Below are 9,966 nucleotides of genomic sequence, written 5' to 3'. Positions count from 1 at the left end.
CTTTCCAGCAGCTCCTATATTTTGTTGTTCTACTTCTTCCATTCATAACTTTGCTGCTGTGAATTGGGAATTTCTCCATTGCGAGACTAATAAAGGTTTTCTTATCTTATCTTATCTTAAAGAAAAAGAAATGTTCACAGTCATGTAGAACTTTATCTTGCACATTTGTTGTTATTTAACATGCAGCGTTACGGGGGTGAAAATGTCTCTTTAGGAACATCCTGCTGACATCAGCCCACAGAGTGAAGATCGGCGATTTTGGCCTGATGAGGTCACTCCCGAACAATCATGAGCATTATGTCATGCAGGAACACCGAAAGGTTCCCTTTGCGTGGTGAGTGAACTGGGAGTTACCTGATTTGTTCGACTTTAATTCTCCAAAAAAAAAAATCATTTTGTTTGGGTTTGTTTTTTTTATTTTTTTTTTTGCTAATCTGTTGTTCCCTGTCTGTGTGCATGCCGTTGAAAATAAGTTGTTTTCTGTCCTGCAGGTGCGCCCCCGAGAGCCTCAAGACCAGAACCTTCTCTCACGCCACTGACACGTGGATGTTTGGTGTGACTCTCTGGGAGATGTTCACACATGGCCAGGAGCCTTGGTTAGGCCTCAATGGGAGCCAGGTACACCCACGCACGCATTTCCGAGCATTTCAATCGAGCGGTCAATATGATCAGCGAATAAATATTGAGTGAAATAAATGAAAGTGTGGCTCAAAAGTTCCCGGTACCTAAATACTAACAGACATTTGCATATTTAATCAACAACGGGTTTTTTTTCCTCCTCCTCCAGATACTGCATAAAATTGATAAGGAAAGTGAACGCCTCCCGATGCCAGACGACTGCCCGGCGGATATTTACAATGTCATGTTGCAGTGCTGGGCACAGAAATCAGATGACAGACCTACTTTTGTAGCCCTGCGGGAGTTCCTACTTGAAGTAAAGTGGCCACTTTATTTTTTTGAAGCAACTGCTTTAGAACACACTTTGCTTATTTGCTTGGGTGATCCATACACTCCAACCATACCACAGAAAAGTCACATAAATGCTCATCTTGGTGCTCCGCATGACATAAACTGAACTTTACTGACACCTAGTGGACATCTCTTGAAGCACTTGTTAAAATATAGGGCATTATTCACAGGGCCGAATTTTAGATTTGATAAAGACCTGAATTAGTTGATAGGACCATAATAAACACTTTTATTATTTTAGCGGGAATTTCCCCCCCCCCCACTAAATTTCTGCATGTTAATGATTGTCTTTTTATTTATGTCATTAGATGGTGTTATTATTCATATCTTTATTTAGAAATCTTCAGCGTTTTGATGCTCTCCAAAGTGTAGCCGTCAGTCAAGCGCATATGTCACAAAGTCGAATACACACAGGAAGTGACGGATCCGCCATTTATGGAAATAACACACATCCAGTATAACTCAATGAATAAACCCACATGAATAAAAGTGATTTAGTTGCGATATCTGCCATGACTAAACCATTTCCCAGTGTGATGCTCTCTTTTGGCGATGCCTTGTTATACTGTGTTGCTCGTTTGCCTTTGTGTCCGAAATGCATATTTTGCGTTTCAGAGCATGCCCACGGACATGTGCGCACTGCACGACTTTGATGAGCAAGATAAGCTGCTGATCCAGATTGATGATGTCATCACAATCATTGACGGCAGGTGAGAGCCATTTTGTCCTTTCAGGTGTCGAATACGTGAAAACACGGGATAGTGCAGATCCAGCCTCTGAGGTCATTTGTCTGCTTTTGCGTTTGATTCAAGCGAATTTAATCGGAGGTTATCATGCAAGGCCTGAATTATTATTATTTTTTTGCTATCTTTGTCATTAGTGGTTAATTCTTCGAGCATCTCATAGAAATGTTGCACTGTTAATCTGTGAAGAAAATGTATCTATTAGTTTCATTGTGATTTGTTTTTTTTTTTGGTAATATTTCAGAGCCGAGAACTATTGGTGGCGAGGTCAGAATAAGCGCACTCTGAAAGTGGGAGCGTTTCCCAGGCACGTGGTGACCTCAGCGGCGGGTTTGTCCGATCATGACATCAGCCGACCGCTCAAGAACAGCTTCATCCACACGGGCCACGGAGATGCCGATCCTCATCGATGCTGGGGCTTCCCTGACAGGATTGATGAGTAAACACCGCTTATTGCTTGATTGCGGTTGGCTTAACATTTCACTTGAAATGAGGTCAAGAGATGCTGCTCAACACAAGCGATACTCTTATGACATGCGCTGTGGAGCAGGAAATTGACTACTCAAGTGACACTGTGACACTTTGACCGGTAGATGGCAGTAGCTCATTACAAGAGAAGCTGCTTGCTCATCTAACGCTCTCTTGCTTGCCCCCCCCCTCCCGCCTCTCCCGACCAGGTTGTATCTTGGGAATCCAATGGATCCTCCTGATGTTCTTGGTTTGGACCTCAGTGCAGCTCGGCCCACTCAGCTACCAGGGCGAGCTAAAAGTGAGTAAATGATTTCGTCGTGACCATCACTTATTTTTTGGAGACTCAGTTCTGTCCCTTCTTTGGTTGGATTTTTTTCAGGGTTGGATAGCCGAAAGCAGCTCAGGTTGATAGATCGGTTCCTGATCATATTGATGCTGTTTTACTTTGTCATGGCTGAAACGATATTGTTTTGTACTAAAAAAAAAAAAAAAAAAATATGCAAGTTTATGTCAGCAGGATGCAAATCTGGGTCACAGTCGAGACATACCTTGCTCGTGTGGGTTTTCTCGGGGTTACCTGCCCTCCTCCCACATTCCCATATCATGCGTGGTAGGCTAATTGAAGATCTTGAATTGTCTCAAGATGTGAATGGAATCCTAATGAGAACGAGCGGGATCGAACGTGGTCGGATGGTTGAGCAATCTGACCTGCTCGAGGCCCCGGTGAATCATACTGATACTTCTATTACTTACATGTGATTCTCCAGTGTAAGTTTCTGGAAGATATTTTCTATCGTGATATTCATGTCCAAGGGTCCTGTCAAATTGCTGTTATTCATTCGACTCATGAATATCCTTTTTTTTTTTTACTTTGAGGTGCTTTTTTTTTTTTTTCTTTGACTTGCTTGAACGGCATCTTTTCTGACCTACTTGCTGTCCCTTTTTTCCTTCTCACTCTTTGCACGGCGGTGGCTGTATTTTGTTTCCAGAAGAGTCTCCTCCTCGCCCTCCTCAACCAGCAGTGCTATTCAAGAGTAAGTCTGGTTTCTCTCAGCAGCTCCTCACCCATTGCTCCTGCCCTCTCTGTTCCCTTCTAGCTCCACTCTTCAAAGGTACACTTGATGTATTTTTTTTTCTCCTCTCGTTTGCTTGTTGTGCGGTGTGACTTTAATTTTCCATTCCATCACTATTTCTCCAACACCGAACCCTGCTATCAGGCGCCCCTGCTGTGCACGATGCATTTTTGTGGTTTGAACTCATCCTCCAGTCCCCCAAAAGTCATTCATTATTTTACACGTTTCTCCTCAGAGCCTTGTTACGATGCGGTGAATCGGGATGAGGACTTTACATATGCAGGACCGAAGAGGCGGTCACTTCGGAAAACAAGCTCCGTCAAAGGCCTCAAACTTAGACCAACGGCCTGGATCTCTTCTTCCAAACAGGGGACGGACAAGACATTTGAGTCAAGCCACTACCCCTGGAGAGAAGTGTCCCTCATTGACTTTGGGGAAGACTCGCCCTCGCCCACACCCTCCCCGTCACCTGTGGTTGAAATTGCAATCCCCAGTCTCGCAAAGCTGGCTTTGGGAGCAGAGAATCTCTTGGATCGGACACCTCCTCAGAGTCCCTCCAAGTCGTTACCCCGCCCTCTTCACCCCACGCCGGTCATGGACTGGGATGCACGGCCCTTACCCCCGCCCCCGGCGTATGACGATGTAGCGCAAGATGAAGACGATATGGAGGTGCGGTAGGACATGTTCCCGCAATCCATATATGAGTGTCACTGAAGTACACGTAGGCTGTTATCGAAATAATGATAAGAGCCTCCTTTATATCAGACCCGTACTACAAAATCTGGCAAAAAGCCACTTTTGCCATTTCCACAGCAACCAGCCAAGGTCGCTTTTACATAGCGACACCACATTTCCGAATCAGAACATTTTGCATGACGACAGCAGCGAGTTTTGCGTGTGGATGTCACAGTCCCGATACCGTTGTGCTTAACTTGCCTGACGTGCGTGCACGCAGCATGGATTCACTTTCCACTTTGTGACGGTGTAGTGGGATTGCTGTCTGGCCATACACGACTCAACAAAAAGAATATCGGGATGTCGGGTGAAATTTCAGGATCAACCTAAGATGCATTTTGACCTTTGCGGCTGAACTCACTTTTGACCTTCTCTAATCTTTTGAACACATTTTGTTCGCACAACTTGCTGTCCGCGATGAAGAAGCTGGATGGCGAATTTCATGCTCCCTTGGAGCTACGGCTCGCTAGCTCACCCGGCTAAACACGATGCGGAGCCGCAAATTCACTTCGCGTCCACCGTCAACACAGAACAAGTCACTAATCATCTAATCCGCGGCAGCGAATAAGTTATACTCCTGACTCGTATCGTTATCATGAAACAAGCAGAGGGACAAAGACGGAGAAGACATGCTCATTGCTTTCGCTATCACGGCAGACGACATGTACATATGGAACTCCAAAATACTGTCAGTGATTAAGTCATACAGTACACTTGTCATTAACTATTGAAATGTCACCCGACAGCCCAATAGCCCGAACTTTATACGAGTAGAATATGTTTAGTCCCGGATGTAGTTTTCCCCACAGTCAGCTTTGAGCGGCTGCTGCACAGGACAAGCAATATAGAAAAGGAATTGGGCGTCACAGCACTGTACCGGCATTTAGTCATTCCCTTTCACACAGCTGCCAACTTTGTCACCCCTCTGCTTGACAGTAATGTGAAGCACCCTAGAAAAAAAAAAGTGGACAAAACACGGCATCCAAAGCCATTGCTCAAGGGCCTATTCGCACTTTGGATTGGGCGCGTGTAGTTCGGCCTGTAATGACGAAGCTTGATGGCGGCTCGATGCCAAGTCTATAGTGGTTGTTGAAGAATGCCAGTCTGCTTCCTGAGCCCTGCTGAGGTGCCCTTGAGGAAAAATAAATAAATCACCTAATTGCTCACTGTTGTGCAGCCGCCCTGCTGAAACGCTTTCTTGATGCATGCTGTGCCGTGACTCGATTTCTTCTCCACGCGTGTGTGCGGGGGGGTGTTTATTGAAGTCTGTATCAGTAACACACCATGTAGAAAGTAAACAAATGTGTCTCATTACACTTTTCCCTTGCGGAATAATAGAACCATATTTAATAACACTTTTCAATGCACATACATACATTTTCCTTTCCATTTTAGGTGAGTTCCATCAACGGCACGGAGCGGCAGCACAGTGACGAGCAGAAGAATGTTCGTAACCCAGAGGAGGATCTCTCCTCTGGACAGGAAGTGGAGGGTGTGAGCCGTGTCTCCAGAGTTACAGACAAACCAGGCCTCGACGATAACCTCTTTCTCCCCAGCAAGCACAGCCGGGGCCCGACTACCTCTTTCTCCCAATCTGCCGAAATATTCCAGCAACTCCAGCATGATTGCATGAGGAGGCTGAATGTGCCAACATCTCAGAGTTCATCCTCACGTCTGCAGGCACACCAGTCCTCTGCTGAGGACAGACCCCAGGTGCCCCCTCGTGTCCCTATTCCCCCTCGCCCAATAAAAAGGGGCGACTACTCCTTTGCTCGTTGGTCGAGGGACCTCTCTCTCTCCCTGATCCCGGCCGACGTCCCCGAAGACATTTCCAGCTCGGAGCAGGACCGGCCACCGCAAATCCCTCCGAGGGAACCTTTGTCACAGCCTGGCTCCAGGACTCCCAGCCCAAGAGGCCTGGAGGCGGGCTCCCCACAGCAGAGAGTCCACTCTGCCAGTCCCACCACCGTGTCCCTTGCCCTTACAACCTGCCACTCCTCACACGCCTACAGCTCCTACCTCTCCACCTCTCCAGGTAAATTGATGCCGACTACGCACAGCTTTGCTTCAGATCCCAAATACGCTGCACCCAAAGTGATCCAGGCACAGGGGACGGACTTTGTAAACAAGAGCCCCTGCATTCTCCCCATAGTCCGTGACGGACGAAAAGTCAGTAACACTCACTATTACCTCCTGCCAGAGAGGCCGCCCTACCTTGACAAATACGACCGCTTCTTTAGGGAGGCCGAGAGCCTGACTGGCAGCACTGTGGAGGGCAGACGCGTACGGCAAGCTAACACCGCTACCGTCCGACCAATGGTGCTCAGCACTTTGCAGGGGCAGGCCCAGGGACAGGGGATCGTCCCACTGGGTGAGCTGAAGACTCATTTGTCCTCCAACAATAACAGCAATCTTGGACCGTGGACGAGTGTTTGCACAGAAAGTTTGACAGCACCGGCGGGCACCGTTTATTGTGCCACGGCAAACGCATCGGAAAACTCAGCTGACAGAGTCAAAGTGGTAAGGCGATGAAAGATGTCTTCGCTTGCCATGCCAAATGACAAAGCCAATCACGAAGAGTACTGTATCTCATCGTGTTTAAGGAGTCATTTTGTGATGTTCAAAGCATTCTAGTAAGAAATGACAAGTACAGTAATATTGTTTTCTGTACATTGATAGTCTTGTTCAGCACGTTGCTGAATTCAGTATGATATTTATAATTATGTATGTCAAATATACGATATTACAATAAGTTGAATATTTAACATACTGTAGTATTCCAGTGGTAAAGCTGAAATCATAACATTGGTCACGTGACAGTCGCAAGCTGAGCCGTGATTGGTCCTTATCTGAGCAAATGTGATGTCATTTTCAAGCGAAGGCAAGTGGGCAAAATGGCCGCCCCCTAAGATTTATCAAATGAATGGAATTTGCTTCTTCATTCTTATTTCACAAACGCAGTCATAATCTGAATTGTGTGTTTGGACTAGTGGGGCTACATAAAGCATATATTGTGAAGAACATCTTTGACATAGCTTCCGCTATTAATCTACAATTCACGACATGTATAGAGGGCTCCGTCCTTTTAGCAATTACCCACAATGCACTACCGGCGGCCATATTGGAGGGCTGTTATAAACAAGCCATACACGAATAGACTTCTATACTGCTACGGAAGGTAAGGCTTTAGTAGATTGATAGAAAGCCCACATTCTATACATATTGTGTCGTTTAAGGCGTTGGAGTCTTCCACTGATTTTGAAATTACCTGGGTTTGAATGCACCTCGTGTTTCACGTCGATCGCGAGCGACGTCCATGTTTACTTGCATTATAATCCTCTCCATGATGAGGCGCTGGAGGAAGCCAAATGTGCTCACTGTCCTTTACAAAGAGCAAATAGGGTTACGTCACATAGTTGTGAAGGTGGCAAAGTCCACCTCCAGACTTGGATATTTGCTTTATTTATACGGGAAGGATTCAACCCCGATGCCCGTCACGCACCCCCACTACCTCCCGCGATTGTATGGCGTCATTTTTGTCCCCCTTACATTCACGATATGGTACTTGCACCGCTAATCACAACAATACTTTAGTTAGTGCCGGCAGATTCTTGTATTCATCTTTTATTGTGCGATTGATAAATTGTACATTCTCATTCTTGATTGGCTGTATTTATTGTGTCCCACAGGTGCAGGAGGCAGTTCACGGCGTGACGATAGAAGAGTGCCAAACTGCCCTCCAGAACCACAACTGGAATATTGAAAAAGCTGTGCATTATCTGAAGGTAGGGACACTTCTTGATAAATAATAGATGTAAAGTGCTTCGTTGCAGCTGTTGTGAAATGCACAATATAAATAAAGTGGCATTTTATTGCAGAATATCCAGAATTTTCAAGGGGGGATGGGGGGGGGGGTGAAAACAAAGCTAATTGCTGAAGTTGTGGGCAATCCTCTCATTTCACAACCACCGCTGTAAACAAAGTGCTGTACGTGGAGCAAAAATAATTAACACAACAATAAAACAGTAAATGAATAACAAAGACGGTAGAAAGCACAAAACTGGTCAAACTAAAAATCAAGTCTAATGCAGAGTCAAAAACCAAAGAATAAAAATGAGTTTTAAGACAAGTTTTAAAGATGGGCAGCAATTTGGGCTTGCCAAACATTCAGTGGGAGCTCAATATGCTATTCCAGAAAGTTATCAAAAACAAGATAACCATAAATTTCTCAAATCTTTTTCTTCGAGAGCATTGCTGCTGTCATTCAGGGTTTTGAATGGTTTTCGCTCGGTTAAATTATCAGCCATAACGACACAGTCATAGTTCTCACCTCACAGCGCAAGATTGCAAACTTTTTAACAAAAGTCCCAAAGGATATCCAAGTATTGGTATAATCCATCAAAAATAAAGGTCCTTTGTAATAGCGGTCATGTTTGTGATGCAGCAAGGGAACGTCAGTCCTTAGCGCTAAAGTGCTTTGCAGTTTGGTGCATTTTGGGTCAACTTTTGTGCCATTCCGAGGAAGAACATTTTCATGGACAGCAACTGTAACCGCAAACAAGCAATCATTGAAAGCTGATGTTTGCCACTTTTTTGTCAAAGTGGATTCCTCCTCGTCTGTAACGGGGCTTTGTTGAGCCTTGCGGGAAAATTAGGCCATTGCGGCTGCGATGAGCAGGTTGCAAATCTCTCTGCCGCTCCCTCCTCTCTCGTCATCTGCTGTGCACTCGACTTACTCAAAATGAAAGGTCTGTGTGTGAGTGTGGCCACTGGCTCGGAAAGAACTCCAGGGAGCAATTACGTGTTTGTTAATAACCAGCAAAAAGTTAAGAGGATAAAGAAAAAGGTGAACAAGAGGTCTCGGATTCAATCTAAACAATTCTTGTGTAGAAGCAGTTTTAAGATGTGCTGCAAGCAAGCGATTATTTCGGTTGTCACGTCCGACAATACAAAAGCGCCTCCTCTTCGTCCCCCCCAAGTTTTTTCACCAGTGGTCTGTTTGTTTGTCCGCAGGTGGAGCAGTTGTTTTGTTTGGGTCTGAGGAGCCGGCCCGAGTGTCTCAAGCTGCTCGAGACGTGCGACTGGAACTTGGAGCTGGCCGGTACTCACATGTTGGATGACTACGGATCCGCAACACAACAGAGGTACCGCTCACTTTGCTCATTGCCACTTTAGCGAACCATGTGTGGGCAGAATGTTCCCTCCCACGTCGGGGTGATTCTTGAGTTTCAAATACACATTTTCAGCTGTTTTTTTTTTTTTTTTTTTTAAACCCCTGTTCACATGACTGCCACCTGCAGGACTGGAATGGAATAGTACTGCCCAGCACAATAAATGAGGAATAAACGTGTGCATGTTTAGCATAGTTTGGTCTTGAAAGAGTGCCGTCGTTGTTGGTTATTTTATGTTGTCGTATCAAATAAGATTTTATGAGCACACGTAGGGGGAAAGCACAAGGGTTGTGCAGAAAATGTGTTCCATTGTCATCTAATTGTCTTTGTGCTGTATCAGACACGGTGTTTGAAGTTTCTTGGTCAGGGTGACTTCCATTGAAGTGAGCTTCAGATTGTGTACTTTTTTCTTTTTTTCCACAATTTAATTCAAAGCTTCCTCATTTTTGCAGGCTGTAAGGAAACTTCTCGGGCTGCAGAACTTTGATTGGAACTTCCTTCATCCTCACCAAAACATCTGTGGACCATCCCTTGCGACCCTTCGGACTATGCAATTTGGTCTTAAACCAAATCTCTATAGCATAGGTGTCAAACTCAGATCCTGGAGGGCTGCTGTCCTGCATATTTTCCAAGTCTCCCTGTTGCAACACACCTGATTCAAATGAACAGGTTCAATGTCAGGCTTCCGCAGAGCTTGCTGATGATCTGATCATTTGAATCAGGTGTGCTGCAACAGGGAGACTTGGGAAACATGCAGGACAGCGGCCCTCCACGACCTGAGTTTGACACCTATGCTCTACAGTG

General features: G+C 45.5%; 1 protein-coding gene across 10 annotated transcripts in view; it reads left to right on the top strand.

The window, feature by feature from the left end:
* The window catches only part of tnk2b (tyrosine kinase, non-receptor, 2b), a 29,352-nt gene extending 19,619 nt beyond the window's left edge, over positions 1-9,733 (top strand). For 6 of the 10 annotated variants that reach the window (XM_019877878.1, XM_019877879.1, XM_019877880.1 and 3 more), the window contains 12 exons: positions 215-334; positions 492-618; positions 788-934; positions 1,585-1,679; positions 1,957-2,151; positions 2,390-2,481; positions 3,173-3,295; positions 3,492-3,925; positions 5,387-6,511; positions 7,681-7,776; positions 9,005-9,135; positions 9,615-9,733. In XM_019877878.1, the coding sequence (XP_019733437.1) occupies positions 215-334; positions 492-618; positions 788-934; positions 1,585-1,679; positions 1,957-2,151; positions 2,390-2,481; positions 3,173-3,295; positions 3,492-3,925; positions 5,387-6,511; positions 7,681-7,776; positions 9,005-9,135; positions 9,615-9,621 (2,692 nt within the window). In that variant the 3' untranslated portion in view covers positions 9,622-9,733. Of the gene's footprint in view, positions 1-214; positions 335-491; positions 619-787; positions 935-1,584; positions 1,680-1,956; positions 2,152-2,389; positions 2,482-3,172; positions 3,296-3,491; positions 3,926-5,386; positions 6,512-7,680; positions 7,777-9,004; positions 9,136-9,614 lie in introns of those variants that run through there. The other 4 variants (XM_019877887.1, XM_019877885.1, XM_019877886.1 and 1 more) reach the window with 3 other exon arrangements.
* The last annotated feature ends 233 nt before the right edge of the window (positions 9,734-9,966 follow it).

This window comes from Hippocampus comes, unplaced genomic scaffold (genome assembly GCF_001891065.2).
Source record: "Hippocampus comes isolate QL1 unplaced genomic scaffold, H_comes_QL1_v1.1 scaffold317, whole genome shotgun sequence".
In the NCBI taxonomy this organism is placed as follows: domain Eukaryota; kingdom Metazoa; phylum Chordata; class Actinopteri; order Syngnathiformes; family Syngnathidae; genus Hippocampus; species Hippocampus comes.
This window is presented reverse-complemented; position numbering and strand designations above follow the sequence as displayed.